The 17,206-nt window shown below is 42.4% G+C and overlaps 2 protein-coding genes across 2 annotated transcripts in view; one reads left to right on the top strand and one right to left on the bottom strand.

Annotated features, from left to right (window-relative positions):
• Positions 1-15,706, bottom strand: part of LOC105569630 (neurexin-1) — a 218,668-nt gene extending 202,962 nt beyond the window's left edge. Inside the window, 1 exon segment of the mRNA XM_012026247.1 lies at positions 12,862-15,706. Within this exon segment, the coding sequence (XP_011881637.1) occupies positions 12,862-13,464 (603 nt within the window). The 5' untranslated portion in view covers positions 13,465-15,706.
• The window catches only part of LOC105569631, a 74,574-nt gene that overhangs the window by 7,941 nt on the left and 49,427 nt on the right, over positions 1-17,206 (top strand). The gene's annotated exons all lie outside the window — the stretch shown is intronic.

The raw sequence follows: 17,206 nt of genomic DNA, 5'->3' as shown, positions 1-17,206 counted from the left end.
ATATTTTAATGCACCAGATACCGGGACCAGAGATACGTGACATAGATTGGCTTTATGGTAGAGTAAACGGTAGATGGCACAGTATAAACTGCATTCGAGACGACAGCAGTTCGCGTAGTCTTGGCTGCAAACGCCGTGACTTCCGCAGGGGTGACTGATCCGCACAGTCGTTTGGGTTTAGCGAACCCACGTACCCGAGCTCAACACACACTGCGGACACTCATACACATCTACACATAGTGTACAACAACCCTTGCACACGCGCTTTTGCGAGCGGCGGTGCAGCAAATAATTGAGGAGAGCAAAATTTGGCCAAATCTAAGGGGGAAGGGAATAGTCAAACTTAGGCGTAGAACAAGATAGATTCGTGTAGAACGGAATAGCGCGAGCTCATATTTTCGCCGTTTAACTAACGTGAACCGTTGCGAACATGGGAAAATCGTATTAATTTGCAGTTGTATTATGAAATCGTGTCCGCGTCGAGAAAGAGGGAGAATTTAACGATCGATATACATAGGAAATTTATAGCTACGGAAGTTACGTAACGCGACTATTAACTCTTATAATACATTACAAGTGTAACATTGCACGTGCATTTGTAATAACGTTTACGCGCAGCTGCATAATATTACCGGAGAAGATTTACAAATCACGGGAATCCTGAACTGCAATACAAGACTCGCGGATAATGTAATTCGATTCCCAAACTATAATTTAATATAACAAATAATGTTGACTTCCTTCATTCTCCTGTTCTGGCGTAGACGAGGGGTAAACCGCTGACCAAACTCATGTACACCAATGCCCACTAATGCCCAGTGGGCATTACCTTATCTTCAATCTGTTCTCTCGTCCAACACACATCTCTTGATACTTTTACTCGTGTTTAACAATTAACAGGGTTGGCTGGAAAAATCCAGGGGGTGAAAAAAACCATGGCAAATTCCACTTTTTACCGTCCCAGGCTTTATCCAATGGAATAAATTGGCAAAAATTATAATACTTAATTAAAATAGATGTATATATAAATATTAGTCATTTTTATAGTCTTTATGAAAAAAAGATGTTTGTTTTAAATACTAAATCATAGATATTAGTCACTATTTTAAAAAGAAACCAATATGATAAGTTTTTAATTTAAAAAATTGTTTTATTGAAATTAATACAATTTTTTAACGAGAATATCGGATATACTATATTTTATATTAATTTTTAGTTTATGCGGGGAAACAATACTTTTTTGCAGTGCTTTCTAAACGTTTTCTACTTATCTTATCGTTTTTAATAGAGAAGACCATTTTTGCCGGTTTTTACCACTGGCATGGACTTTATCGAAAAATGACAGTTAACTATGCAACTTCAATTGACTTTGCACTCTTCAACCAAAGAGTGCAATCATTTTTTACTAATATCTTACTGACATAGTGATATTGGCCAAACGAACGATATAAAATGATTAATAATTGTGTGAATAGATTACTTGAAAAGGGTCCGAATCTGGGACAGAAACGTTGTGGTGTTTTTAAATAAAAACATTGGCCAGTGTAGATCGTTTAAAAATTACATATCATTGGTTTTAAACTACTGACGATATTAAATCTATTTGTGAGTTATTACTTTATCTTGTTATCTTATTTTATTTTTATAACGCCCCAGCAAGGCCCAAACTAATGCCCAAAAAATGCCACAACGCCCTCAGCGGATTTTACCCCTCGGGCGTAGATTGTAATAGCAATTGCGCGTAAAGTGTATTCAAATGAAAATAAGTCTCCTAATAAACGGGATTGTTAGAAAATTGTTAAGAAGTTGTCGAGAGATGAATGGATGATATTGAGAAATATCATTTCTCCATTGTGAAAAATATTGCACGAATTCTCTCCCGTGAAGAACAATTCCGATCGTTTCACCCGCAAAATTGCGCTGCTGGATCACACCTGCCGCGAAACACACTTATGCATCATTATAGTAGCGAAGAAAAATACTCGAAATATCGTCCGTGCAAAATGGTCCCACAGAACTCGCCGGCGTGGCAATAATTCGATGCGTCCCTCCTCATCCAGCTCGTCTGTTTATTACAGCATACGGTTTGACGATGGTAGGAAACCGCGCACGGTTTTTCAGCCCCCTCGTTACGCGGGCGGCCGAAACGAGCCGTCATTTCGAAACGCGAGAGGCTCGCACAACCATAGCCGCGAGACCGCAAATGCGGTTTATTATTTTATCGCGACGGGCATAAAAGTGACGAGCGCCCGTACGCGATTTCTGAGTTTCGCGTGCGTGCGACGAGCACGACGCGCGGACGAACCGGGCGAAGCGACGCGGAAATATCGCCAACGTGATTTTTTTTATGTTGGATCTTAACCCTTAACCCTTTTAGCTGTATATAACTGCGGACGCCGTGTGGGCACGTTCCAGGAAAAAACGAGACACTTGCAATAAAAGCAAGTAGAATTTTGAGTGATTAATCGATTAAGGCTTCTTGCCGTTAGCTCATGACGTCGTTATTTTCTGCTGTTCAATATGGAAGTAATAAACGAGAGCGGTATTTCGTAATTACAGTGCATTTCCATTCTACGTGTCAATAACTTTGAAAGCGCTGTTTTTATATCGTAGCTAAAAGTTAAATCGACCGAACGTTTGTATCTAAATATGCACTAAAATAATGTTAAATATCACATTATGTAAATATTTCCCATAAAAGTTTTCCAATTTAATATGTTCCCTCGAGTACCAAATTAATCTGTTTTTATATTAAAAAAACAAACTCAAATGTACAATGTTCCCGTTTGAAAGTATATTTTAATACGAAAAGGGTTTATCGATGATAAACGCTTTCCTTCTTATCTTAAATTTCAAGAAGTAGAACACGATTCCATTTTTACACAGCTCTTTTTACGTAAAACAATTGTGTTGAAAACAAACTTATGTAAATTTGTATGAAATTTACTTCGGTATGCATTGTTCTCGCAAAATGCAATATTCCTGTCAAAAATATGACCTGAGAAACTCGGAACATGTCGGGATGGTGGACGAGTTACGAGGGAAGGACGTGAAGGAAGGACGCTCGGTTTTGTCGATGATTTGCCGAGCGGTCGCGACGCGGAAGAATGGAATTGCTTTCCGCTTCCGGCAAAATTCCCGCCATATTCCCAGGACATGCTACTTCCGATTATATATATACACAATATACCATATATATATATAACGCATTTCTAGTCCAGTCAAACAATTTAAAATCCCAGTAGAAGTCTTTCTGACAATTATAATGTAAAATAATTACGATATGTAAATCGAGACAGCTGACATTAATCGGAATTAACTGGGAAATGAAATATCCCGAGAGGAGTTTAAATTTTCACAAATGAAAAAGCACCCACGGCTCTTCAATTTACAAAATAGCTATTTACATTTAATTGCAGCACACGATAAATCTCGAATATACAGCGAGTGCGCGTAAAAGTTTGGAGGGACGACAATTCGATCCTCTATCGACGTCGTGCCAGCCTCTTTTCGCGAAAGATTCACCTTTCATAGGAGGTAGGATAGCATTTTATCCGTTCTTGCGCGATCCACCCCTCGCGATGATTAAGTCGTCCCCGGAGTTTTATCCTCGAAAGACGGAAAAAAGTTTCACAACGAAGACTTGAACTCCCTCTTTCCGTCTAGGACCGAAGCGCGGTTTTATCTTCGATCACGTTTCGCGCCGCGATGCGGTCTCGTTTGCGCAAAGTCGAGCAGGATAATCGATACGTCTTCGTCCGTTCTCGCCACCTAAAGCCGTCGGGATGCTATTTCTCGTCGCTCTCTTTGCCCTTCGTTACGCGATCTTTTATTATTATGCGCGTCCAAGGCTAAGAACGATTCGCGCAACGCCATTTTTCTCCCGGTAAATGGGTAACTACGCAAGCATCACGAAGAAAGCTTAAAAAATGCATTTAAACGACCCGGTTTTGTTTCGTGGAGACGCGAAATCGTTTCTTTATCTAAAACGAACGATCGATTTGCCAATTTTAGAATAAAAATCGAACTGCTGTTTCGATATATAAATAAAAGTATACGATCTCATAGTCTAGGTCTAGAAAATAAAAAACCTAGAAAATAACAACCTAGAAATAAAGTCTAAATAAAAGCGTTCGCGCTATTCTAGAATTTTCGCGTAAAGGAGGTCGGAACTAATAGAAATGTCCGGCATTATGACACTTTAAAATGTGCACTTAATATACGACATATTCACGAGATATTAATGACCGACTGTAAATATATCGAATTGTGTAGGCGAGATTATGGCCCACGTTTGAATCGATTTCCGATCAACGCGCTCCGCTGTACGTCCAATCGCTGACATTTCCCTCAGCGAAAACGTCTAACAGACCAGGACATTGACATTGCGTTTCAAGTTTCGAGCACAAAGGCTGTCACTGCTACTTCGTGCTCCGATTCGTTTTTAAGTGAACGTGAATATCGATCGGGGCTCGCACAATTCTCCGTGTATAATAACGCCCTGAATAATAATGTAAATGTCACAATGCAAATTCTCGATGCCATAAACGCGGCCTGTGCAAACCATAAGTAATTTACAGTGCACCCGATTAATGCGAGCGCCGTCCCCGTGAAACGTTTACTCTCTCGATTTTGCGGGGCCCCCCCGTTTCACTGTAAATGATCGAAAGGCCCCGTGTCAGCGAGGATTTTCATTTTTCGCAGTTGACGGGAATAGCCAGTCGTTACGTTCCCGCTCGGAACAGAAATTAATTCAGTTTTACAACCACTCCTCTTACATTTGCGCTTCCACCCCCGGCAGCCAGGCGGCCCGGCCGCCGTGTGCCCCAAACCGCCCGTTTAAATGCACGTCTGCTATCCGGGATGGACAGTAACCGCGACCTGTGCACGCCATAAAAGGCGAAAATACTGTTTTAATTAATGCAAAAAATTATATACACAAGAACTCTAATTGCGCGGGTTTATTATGGCCGCGGATTTGCAGCTCCGGATATTTCGTTATTGCAGGTGTGCCCATTACGCCAAAGAGATAACGCTCCCTTATTTTCGGTATGCAAACGGGCGAAATCTACTCGTTCCACGTAGAAAACGTGTCGGTGAATTTTTCCACGCTAATTAATCAGTTGCCGAACGTGGCTCTCCTTATAGATTTCCTGTTAATTTTGCAATTGAATTCAGCACCGCGGCTTAATTATGTCATCGATTGTCCGCTATTACGTACTTGGGAATATGTAAATGACTTTGCTACAATACATGCGTTCTCGTGGTAACGATTTTAACAGCAACTGAATCGTAGGTGCTACACACGGGAGACGCCGAGTATAGAATCGAGGCAGGGATGGAGAAAAAACCGACAATATCGATTGCAACAACTACGAGAATTGTGTCTCGATTATAACTCGATAGTACGATCTGCTCCGATTATACCGCTTATTCTTACGTTTCGCCGTAAATAAATCAATACTCGTATGAGCGTCGAATTTAGATTTCTTACATATCTATTTTCGTTATTATCCTTGCTAAAATATTCTAGCAAAGAAGGTCAGCGATAAAAATGTTACTATACGGTATTCAGAATAGATACACAGATTTACTCGTTAGTGAGCTGATTTTTTGTCTAAACCAAAAGTATACGTAGAGGAAAGTCCCCTATTATGAGATAGAATCCTAATATGGGTCGGCGGAGTTTCTGTTAAATTAATAGGCATCATCGGTTGCTTCCATCATGAATTTATTGCCCTTGGAGCGAAATCTGTTTAGCGAAAAATTCATTGTTAAATCGTGTAATCGTTGCGAAAAATGATTTGCGATTGAATCTGGATGTAGAAAACCTGCTATCCTATATCAGAAACCTATCTCATAATAGAGGACTTTCCTCTATTTCTCATGTATCGAGACTTTTGGGAGAAATTCACGTCGCCTGGTCTTTCTCTTCGCGTGGAAAATATTTCCGAGAGAATATATCGAAACAATAAATGACGCAGTGCTGAAATTAATAAATATGCAAAGCCGCTTATATATTTTACGGCGACCGCCGGCGGATAACTCGAGAATAACCATGCAATAAAAATTAATTAGGCGCAGATCGTTACGCAAACTTTTGCAACGGGCAATTCCATTCCTCGCTTCTCGTTCTCGCGATGAAGCTGCACGGCGTTTATCCGTATGTACGTGCTTTCTCGTTACGAGACATCGTCTCGACCGCGCATTCGTTATTTCCAGGGATGTGTGCGTGAATGTATCTATCTCGGCATGTGTGCGAAATTTCGTTCAGCCACCCTCATTAACGAGTTTCTCGATTAATTATCGCAGCGCGTTTCAGCTCGCTCATATATGTACGTCTGACCAAATATCACTGCGACCGGATATTACTTTAACTTGTAGCACATCGAAGAAGTGGGGGCCATAAGCGTCAGCAGATTTTATAATAAACGGATCGATTTTACTGGCGTGAGGTTTAAATATTTCAAACTTTCGGACAGATTTCTGCTCGATATGAAATATTTAGGTGAAATTTAGTTTAGAAATGTGTGTATCAATATTTGACAATATCTTTAATAATATTCGCCGCTCATGATATTCTGTATTCAATGTACGAATATATAGAAAGGTTTTAGCAGCTACTTTTTTGCATGAAAATTTTTGTCGCTGGATGCTTAATGTAAATTATATTGACACCGATAAAATACAGGCATATTTTGTGTCGGGAATCGTGTTTACGAAGCGGCGGAATGTGATATCGTATCTCATTAGCTGCAAATCCGCGCATTCATTAATCCTGGTAGTCAACGTAATAAACGTTGTGTGTAGTCATTTACGTCACTCAACGCATGATTACATGCGAAGAAATACGGTTGGCGACAAAAAAGCGCCGCGATTACGTCAAGCGAGCATAATTAATTAAGCGCGATATTTTCTATTGCTTAGACGTTCGCGTCTTTCGATTCACGTTGCGGTTTCGAGAATACTAGAATGAAAAGCAAAAAGAGAAAAGATAAGTGTGATTAATAGAGCGATAAGGAAATAGCGTTGCTGTTATAATAAGTTTTCCCTTCGACATTGATTGATACTCACGAATTACTCGTCGTCCTAATCCGATATTTTTTCACGTTGCAGTGAGTAACGAAAATCCCTTTAGATACTAAATGAAGTGTAAAGCATATATCGAAAGCACACATCACATTTTACACTAGTGCTGTCTAATATTATCCTTTAGATTTGAAATAGAAAAGTATTACATTTTAAAAACTTTAATTCAGTCTTTTTAACGTAAAAGAATCAAATTTTTCTTTATCACGATGCTTATATATAATATACAAATAAAATAATAAAAACCATGTCGTTGAATTGCCGACGTTCGCTATGTCAGAAATTGACGAGTATGTCTTGAGCTTGAAAGGGTTAAATTTACTTCCTCTATAAATTTTGCAACCTATTTTCTCCATTCACGTTTTGCAATCGAATACTTGTTTAAGCTTGGGACGTTTACAACTGAAGCGCTTGAATCTTCTCAAATAACTCGAGATAAAATAGCTTATCTATAGCTACTTTCCAAGATCATTTTAATTATTTAATGTCTCGGGCAAAGCAAACTAATTTCACGTTTAAGTGACAACTAAAGTTTGCTACCGGCGAGCTACAGTAAAATATTTTAAACGTCACTGCTGCAACTTTTAACGAAGACAGATTTATCGGAAATAAGATGAAATTTTTCTAATTATCCAATACTTGTAATTGTAAACGTTACAAAAGAATATTCTATATTGCGCACGTAATTATGAGATAATCATTGTGCACTTTATTGGTATACGCTTGGTTTATTCTGTTGGTTGCGCACGAGCGATATATTATTTTCGTTTGGCTCGAGTGTGACGGTGCGCTTTGGCGTGTCTACCCTGCAATTTGTACTGTCCACCGGACTTGTCGCTCCACATTATTATCCGATAGAGATCTATCTTGGTTGCTTTCCGTTCTTTGAAACGCAGCCATTATTAAGGCCATCTGCTCGAGACACACGCGTGCATTCCTTGAAATGATACAACGTTACCGCGAAACGAATTTCACAGTTTCGCTGCTGCAGTATACGCCCCGTGCAAATTAATTAATTTATCTTCTCGTTTAATCCGTTTAATCACCTAAACGGCGACGAACTGTAACTGCCTCGCTTATTCTCTCGGCAGCTCGAGCTCTGTAGATATATCTAAGCGCTAAAGGCATGCTTGTTACGTTATTAAAACGTACTACTTGACGGTACGTTTTTATTTAAACAAATTTCAAATTATATACACATTTCAATATGCACTTTTGAGGAAGAAGAATCTTCATTTGAATAGTCAACTCTAGTTTAGGCATGTTACTTATTAATTGAAACCTTGTCCGTCTTCTCGTGCGAACTGCACTACGCTAAAGGCTTTTTCTTATGCAAGGCCGTAACTGTTAAATTATACCGCAATCGGTAAAAATTGTCCAATCACCGTTAAAAGTGACGAGAACAGTTGACTGTAATTGGTTAATTTTTACCGATTCCGGCAACGGTTATGGCCTTGCATAAAGCAGCCTTGATCCTTTTACGATTTGATATTAGCGACGTTGCTCGAAACTTAATATACACTGCTACGAATAACCCTTTTCTCTATTCTTTCGATTTACTCAGCGACTGTTTAATTCATTCTGTGCGCGATATAGTCACGGCGAAGGTGTAACAGGTACGGAATAATTGCTTCCTACGAGTAATTGCTTGCTTTTTCCACGACAGTCATTTGTAGTAGCCCGTTGATCGCGCTTACTCCGCGTACGTCTGATAATCGCTTTTCGTGCCGCGCGTACATTACAACGTTAACGACAGAAAAATAATATTAATACGAAGCAACCGCAGTTGCAGAGGTGTTTTCTCGCGGAAATGACGATTTTCTACCGGGCGTAACTCGTTTATCTTCCCCGCTCGCATTTAATGGGAGACAATGTAAAACGCGAGCGGCGTAATGAGAAAATCAAGATCGGATTTAAAAGAAAGGGTCCATTGAAGAATGATAATTGAGGCTATTCTGCTACACGTGTTCTCTGACAATGTACGAATCTTTTCACATATCTAGAGCTCTGAAGCGATCAATTCGCCCCCGCCTGTATTACATATCCTTACTACTTTCATCAGTAGAATGCACTCGTAAATTTCAAACGATGACTGTCAGAAATTATTGTAACCTACATTTTTGCGGGGAGGAAGTAATTAAGTAATAATGTGTTGTCCGCAATTTCTTGCGCACTGATATATCTGGCTTATCTATCTGCGTTGCCCTAACGTCACGTATGGATGTACGAAGAACGATAATGCCGGCCGGGTTACATCGTTGTACTTGGCAATCGCATGGCAACCCCCCTGACGGATATTCTCGATTTGTCGCCTTATCTAATCGTAAGCGGATGCGCGCCTCGTAACCGCGTGTGGCCAATCGAGCAGCAAGGTGACTAAATTTACGAGTACGTACGCCTTACTTAACTCTTCAAACAGTGAGTTCTCGTGGTGCTAGCTAAATATCTGAAGTGACTCTTCTCGCAAAAATTTTTTTTATTTAGGTTGCATTTCTCTCGTTTATTTTAAATATTGCCTTTATTAGTAAATTAAGATCGAAACTGTTTTGGTACAAATTAAAAATAAATATTAGATTATTATTGGCTACCAGCATCTCGCTTGGGCCTAAAGGCGCTCTCGTTTGTTTGATTTATATCGTAATAGCCCTATTTAACTCTATTTGTTAAAATGATATACCTTCGTACTGCTTAAAGAGTTAAACCGCAATGCTCATAAGCGTACAGTGCAAAATGTGCCCTGTCAAGAAAAATAAAGCTATTGTATTTTATTTTGGAGAAGTATATTTCGCATTTTTCCGTCAATTATTAAAGTTATTCGAAGAAACGGGTAGTAATTTGGAGGGAGAAAACTCACGTAAAATTAGATGTGATGGTTTTTTGAATAGAAATATTTGAAATTAGACACCTGTCTTAAAATTGACTCTCGCGCTTTTAAAATACTCGGGAAAGGCAGAATTTGTCACTCGGCGCCGTTTTCCAAACCTTCATATGCATGAAAGCGAAGTATCACTCTGTATCCCCGATATCGAGATGTCATCGTAAGAATAACAAGCATATCCGACCTCTATTTGCTAAGTACGATAAGATTACTTTCGGAATGGGATACAAGATTCCAGGGATACTTGGATAAAGCGGGATACATATCCGAAGAGTAGATGGAGGAATTCTTGGCAGACGGCCATTGAGAGAAATATGAACCGAACTTAGTTCCACAGTAACACATAGTAAATTCTGTCATGGAGTGCCAACAGACAAGCGTATTGAAACGAAACATGTATTACACGGTATATGAAAAGAAAGAAACTCGTCTTAAGACACATATTCTTAGACAGGCTGAAGAGTCGATATCGGTAGAACCGATTATCACACTAAAGTAACGAGAACACTAACGAGAAATATAGTCAGAAGTTGGAACAATTGTTATTTCGTGGAGTTTAATTTTTAACTAAACACAGAGAACAAAACGTGCTTTACTTTATTAAAAATGTACAAACACTTTTGCGAGTTCTGAATAACACACCCAACAATTAAACGGATCCCGGCGTAGACAGGCGCTTGGCGAAACTCTCGCGAGATAGGAGAAGCGTATCCGGAAGACGTTGAACTTTTAGAACGGATTATCCGCCTGCTAATTATCGCACGCATAAAAATTGAGGAAGAAAAGGCGCTGTATTATCCCGAAGATGTTGCCTCCGGACAATGGAAGGAGTATCGATCGACGGAAGTGAGCGATAAAATAGCGCGGAAGGAATGAAAGGAGGGGTCTTCTCTCTCTCTCTCTCTTTCTCTCTCTCTCTCTCTCTCTCTCTCTCTCTCTCTCGTTAAATGGGAGGGATTTATTTTTAGTCCCTTGTGTACGAGATTCGCGGTAGGGAAAGTCTAGGTTTTATGCTGACGGAGCGCACGCACGCGCTTTTCACGTAACACGCGTCAAGAGGTATCTCTCGATGAACCTGACTCAGCTATCGGCCGCGCGGTGTTGCACACGGCCAATGACACCGCTGGATATACCTGTATTGTTCCGACCAACCGTGTATCGATTCTTTGACACAAGACGACAACTTTCGCGATTTTCCGCGTTTCATACTGTTATAACGTCAATTCAAGTTGCTACGGAGGCAATTAAAGAGGAGATGAAAAAATAAATAGAAACGAATGGGAAGTAGACAATAAGTTTCTTTAATAATAATCTCTCTCTCTCCTACTGTTCGAAAATAACAAAAGCATCGCTTGCGACAATTACTACACGGAAAGAAAATGATGTATCAAGAAGATCAGTGTAATTGAAACAAAATCGTTGAAACAACGTCAATATTAATGAACGAAAAACATCATATAGCTGTCTTAATAATCTGGATATTTAGTTCAATGCTTAAAATTAAAATCCATAGCAAATACAATTGACCGAATTGACGTTTACGTTTAATTCAAGCAACTGCATTTTGTTTTTAATTCAACAATAGGTGTTATATTACACTTATCTTATTGAGTAGGAAATTATAATATTGATGTTATGTAACTGTTACTTGGCGTATACTAGAATGTTAAAAAATACAACTTTAACATTTTTTCTTTATTTTATTTCATCGGCGACCGGGTCTGAAATTTCGCGTACTGATAGATAAAATTTATAACTACAACATACTTAAATTTCAATTTTTTCTACGTTTGGTCGGTTTATGCAGGTGCCACCTTAATTACTTAATACTAATTAATAAACGTTTGTATTCTCTCGAGAGAAAGATACGCCTCGATGCTCCCCGACAGAACAATTCAGCCGTGATCGGAAAAATAACAGATTTGTTCCACGCCACGAGTCTTGAGTTAGGCGATATCTTTCCTCTCCAGTATAATCGCGCCGGTAGGATGTGCGGTCCGATTAACAAAATCGGACTGTCCGATAATTCGTGATTGGCACCCTCCCAATTTGCCGGCGACCTTCGATCTCGGAGCGAACGACCCTTTCTCTTATTTCGGTCACGTACGTTACGGAAATGCCCCTTCGCGATGAAGTACGCGAAAAAATGGGACCGTATAATAGATTATAAGCGACTTGGGAAACAATAAGGAAAAGATACGAACACAGTGTAATTTTGTACAGTACCAATTTTATTATCATCTTTATCAGTTCGCTGTTAAAGTTCGCCCGAGAAAAGTGACGCGAATAAAAAGTACGAGCTGCTACGCTTTAATGATTTATCAACTCGAAAACGTTCGCGCTCTTATTTAGAAAAGCGACATAAGTGTAGTTACAAAAGTTTGATTCAAAACAGGAGCAGCTCGAAGATTTTATTTCGTTTAAAAATATAGTGGTAAAGAGAAGAATCGTTCATAAGAAAAATACGATTTTCACATTATGGAGAAAGATCTATGAAAGCAGGGAAAGGAAAGGGATAAAAACAATTTAGCAGACCGTGTGATTGTAGCTGTGTATCGGCAAGCAGATTGAAAGTTTAAAATCGTTTTCCTGTAGAACTGCTACTTTTGGCTTGTGTCACTGTTTTTCGCGCGGAGGCGAGTTATGGCGCATTATCGCGATTTGAGAGAAACGATATTGTTACCAATATTAAAGAGGTCATCAACCGCGCTTGGCACCGTGAATACGCCGGGGAATTCGCAAAGACGGCACGAATCTGGATTTAGAATCGCCGCTTTTAGCACTATTTTTCTATAGAATTTCCTGCCAAAATATCTCGTAGTTAAAAGAAATGGAGACGCGAACATCGTCGAGCGGAAAAGATATAAAAAGATACGGGTAGGACTCTCGCATACCTTAGCATCTCGACTCTTCATCTCCTGCCTCCTGGGCGCAGTATTCTCCCCGTCGGCATACACGAGATTCCTAATAAATCCATTGAATCTTGGCTCGAATATCACGCTAGGCAACGCCAACAGCGTCAGCTTGCTGTTGTACCAGCTAGGCATACCGCCCACGTAGACATCCGAGTTGCCGGCGAGCTTGCCGAACTCGAACTCCTTGCCGCGCGACGTGGAGACCGCGCCGACACCGTCCACGGTCAGGGTGGTGTTCTCGTTACACCTGGAGATTTGCACCTTGTGCCAGTGGCCGTCACCGAGGTCGTGGCCGACCGTGACGATCTGCGCCCCGCCGCCGAGATTGTATCTCAGTCTGAGAGCGCTCTCGACCAGTTTGACCTCGAAGAAGTCGTAAGTGCCGCCGTCGTCCGTGTAGAGTAGCAGCCCGTTGCCCTGCTCGGTCTTGAATTCGAACTCGAGGGTGCCGTTCAGGCCGGCATTCCATTTGCGAAATTGCGCGTAGCTCGTCGCGGAGCCCTCCAGCAGGAAGGACCGGGCCACCTGGCAGGCGAACAGCACCGCCAGCAGGAGCGGCGCCGGCAAAAGCGTGGGATGCATGATTCACTCTCTTGGGCTGAAACCTCCCGCTAGATTCTGCTCATTCGCTCAGTCGATCGCCGTTCTCGTATAAGCGCGCCAAGGACGTCACGCGCTCATACGCATCTCGCGTGGGCGCTCGAGGTGTGGGTGCGTGACGCTGGCCACGTTGCACCACCTGGCTGCATCCGTGAACACGTGAGCACGCACGCGCGAATCGTGCGTGCGATTGGGTGTGATATGCGATTTTGTGAGCGTACGCGTTGTCTCGTGGCGTACTCTTTCTCCCTCCTGCCGTGTTAAATACCCGAGTGTCTTCGATTGACGGCTCCTCGAGTTCTCGTCAGCTCTTACCGAGCTAAACTCGTCGAGCGGGAAAGTCGTTTCCAATGCCGTTTCGAAAAATTAATCAACTCGATAGCGATCAGTCACCTTCGTTCCGAAATCATTTATCTTGGCTATTAAATTTTAGGATCCGCCTTTCGAGCTGAGTTACAACGATAAACGCTTACGAAAATGTACTTCGATAATAATTATCCGTAAAATGATACTCTTTTAAACCTTATCTCCAATAGAATTGTTTCAATTAGCGTGAAATTCGTTCATTATTTGTCATAAAAGTCGATATTTCTGGATATGTCTTCAATTTCAAGTTCAGTCTGTTAGTTGGACGCATCAAGATTTGTAAATTACCTCCCGAGTTCACTCTAGAAGCACTGGCAACGCAACGAAAGAATCCGCACCTTTTCCTTTAATGCGCGTGTATGCAATGTACTCCAATCGATCGGCAACGAAAAGTTTCTCGAGGAACAAGCGCTTTAATTACACGTTTACTATATTACGTCTGCACAATTTAAAATCAATCGGAGATTGAGTCTAGGACTCGCCTCCGAACAAGTTAAATTTACTGCTTAGCACACTGGTTTGACTACAGTAGAATTCAATCTCCTTGCAGCGACATTACATTTTTACAGAAAATCAATCGATGTCAATCATAGTCACTAGTGTATTTGATGGGGCGGAAGAAATATATCGACGTTTCGCTCAGATGTCTCGCAGAGCGGACTTTCCGTCTTTACGATCAGTCATAGGACACATTTAATACCTTTCTGTGCCCCCCAAGATTCTGATTTTCGAGTAGATGGCCAATTATTTCTTCGGGCGCACTGACAAGCTCCACTGACCGAATCACCGTCAGTGACGTCGATATGGCATAGCCAGTAGGAGTTAGCTCTTGAAAGCAGATGACGTGTGCACGTTGTTTGTTGAGGTCTTATAATTGCGTATTCTAGACTAAATGAATCTCCTATCGAGAAGATAAGGATATGGAAAATTGAAGAACTGTCAGAAGATCGCTGATGCGACCTCCAGTTTCTTCCTGGTTCTCGGGGCTTCCGTATCTTAGAGAATCTTTAGACAGGCCGCGCATAGCAATGCACGGGCAACTGCTACGATGGCGAGATATCGACACTCGGTGATGCCTAGGTCGCGATCCAAACCTCGTAACGCGTCGCGTCGATGACACACTTTCACCGCGGCTCCTCCGGCGGGATCTCGGGGTTGCGAGCGACTCGAATGGCTCGACGCGAGCAAGTGAACCCGAATCGCGCGGAACCGTCACCTAACTTCGCGCTTCATCCCCGGCACCGAAGGTCACCGGGATGGTGCAAGAGCGGTCCCAGCGACGAGCGACACGACCTCGACCTAATCACGCGATGAGCACTTTCACCACACACCAGGCTCTCTGTCCCTCCCTCTCCGCCGTCCGCGACGCAGAATCGCGAGAGATGCCGGGGGATGATCACTCGGCGCGTTCGCGACGTCGCCGTTTTCCCCGTGGCGAGCTCGTGGTGACGTTGAATGGCGCCGGCACGGCAAGGCACGGCACGGAGAAGCTCCCGCTCGCCAGGCCGAGTCGGACGACTACGTTACTCGCTCGCGGTTCACTCTCGAGTCAGCCATCCGTTCGTATCGCGATCGATCCGGCCGCGCGCTCCATTTTTCCTTCTCTCTCTGTCTCTCTTTCTCGCGCGCGCGCTTGCTCGCTCTTTCTCTCGCCACCCGGAGGGTTCGGTGAAACCGGACGTACACGTCGGGACAGTATGCGCGAACCACGTAAATCCCGTTCGCCGTTCTCGTCGTGGCTGCTGCTCGCGATCAGTAGACCGACTCCCGGAGGTGGAACGACCCTCTCGACGGCTCTCGGCTTGTGATACTAGCGAGACGAGGCGACGCTCGGTCGAGACGCTCGCTGCCGACGACGATGGTGCGACGCCCCCGGCATGACGCCGACGCCGACGACGACGACGACGTCGACGCCGACGCCTCGCGCCGTTCCTCTGCGCAGTCGCGCGTCGAGGGAGGAAGAGAGGCGCGCGCGGCGGTGCGAGAGGGTTGTTCTTCGTGTCGGTGCCTGTCTGTCTGTCTATCCGTCGTTGTATAACGCTAGGACGCAGGTGAGGGCGCGGAGATCCGGAGGGACGTGCTGGTGCGTACGCGGCCGAGAAGGGGTTGCGCTCAGACTTGCTCCTCTCCAGCGAGACCGTTAGCGATGAGGAACGCGGAAAAATTGTTGAGCGAGTCCACGATCGAAGGGCGGAAGGAGCCCTTCGTGCGAAACACGTTCTTAGGGCCGATGATCTGCGCGGGTAAATGTTCTGCTGGATCGATATCGATCGATACCAACGGTAAAGAAATGAGATCGCGACACCGAATCGCGGGCTCGTCGACTGTGTCAATTTTCAATTTTTTATGACAACAAAAGAGATGGATATGCTCGGGGAAAAGGATGAGTTTTATATATTTATTATCTGTTTCGGAAACGGGAAACAAGATTTTTACTCTTTTCCATTAGGAGACATAAAATGCGAGCGAGAGAAAGAGAAGCATGGTGAAACAGTAGTCTATAAATGCCGTTATTATTCAGAGCTTTCTATATACATATATCCGTTTATAAAATGAATGAGAAATATTAAAGATAAAAGAACTATTCTACTATCCTAGCAGTGTTGAAAGAGTACTGCGATATTTCCTGCTTCGCTGACTTTATTCGCCCTTTACTTTTATGTAACTCGAACACATATGCACAAAAGGTTTTCGGAAATATGACTAGTATAATGAAGAATTGTCAATAATCTATTATCCAGCTTTATAACTTAATCTCCTATTATAAACAAAATCAATATATATTCCTATTACTGAAGAGGCTCAGGTTCTATGACCAAAATATCTCACACGTTATTATAATTTACAAACTTTGTTGAAAGACATGGTTTTTTACCATATGTCCAGTATCAGACTTCCATTGAGTTTTATTTCTTTTTATTCCTAATTTGAGAATTAATTTAGCTAGCCAGGCGTTTATTAACTCCTAGTTTACGTCGTTAGTTCGGTGACGTTAGGTAAAACTTGCCATTCGCATTGCTAAAACAAGAGGGAGAAAGAGACGAAATGGCGCGGGAGGTGACGGTGAAAGGAGGCGAAAGGAGGTTGCGAAAAATTGGGCTGGCCAAATAAAAGAACTCCCAACTGAGTAAGAAGATGCTGCGCAAAGGTACCGCGTAAAGGTGGTTCCCCAGACCAAGAGTGATAGAGGAATAGGTGTAGACGTCAGTCGAAAGGTGAAAAAGCGCGCGACTCGATGCTGAGAAAGCACCGCGTGGCCGTTTGGCAGAAAGCGCCGATCCACGAGGACGATACAGCATGAACCGAGAGATGTTGAACGGCGATTTCGCCTGGTCAGAAATTCGAGGAGCCCGTCGAG

Source organism: Vollenhovia emeryi, unplaced genomic scaffold, assembly GCF_000949405.1.
Source record: "Vollenhovia emeryi isolate VEMERY1.0 unplaced genomic scaffold, V.emery_V1.0 DF939123.1, whole genome shotgun sequence".
NCBI classification, from domain to species: domain Eukaryota; kingdom Metazoa; phylum Arthropoda; class Insecta; order Hymenoptera; family Formicidae; genus Vollenhovia; species Vollenhovia emeryi.
Note: the sequence above shows the minus strand (reverse complement) of the source record. Positions and strands in the feature narration are given on the sequence as shown.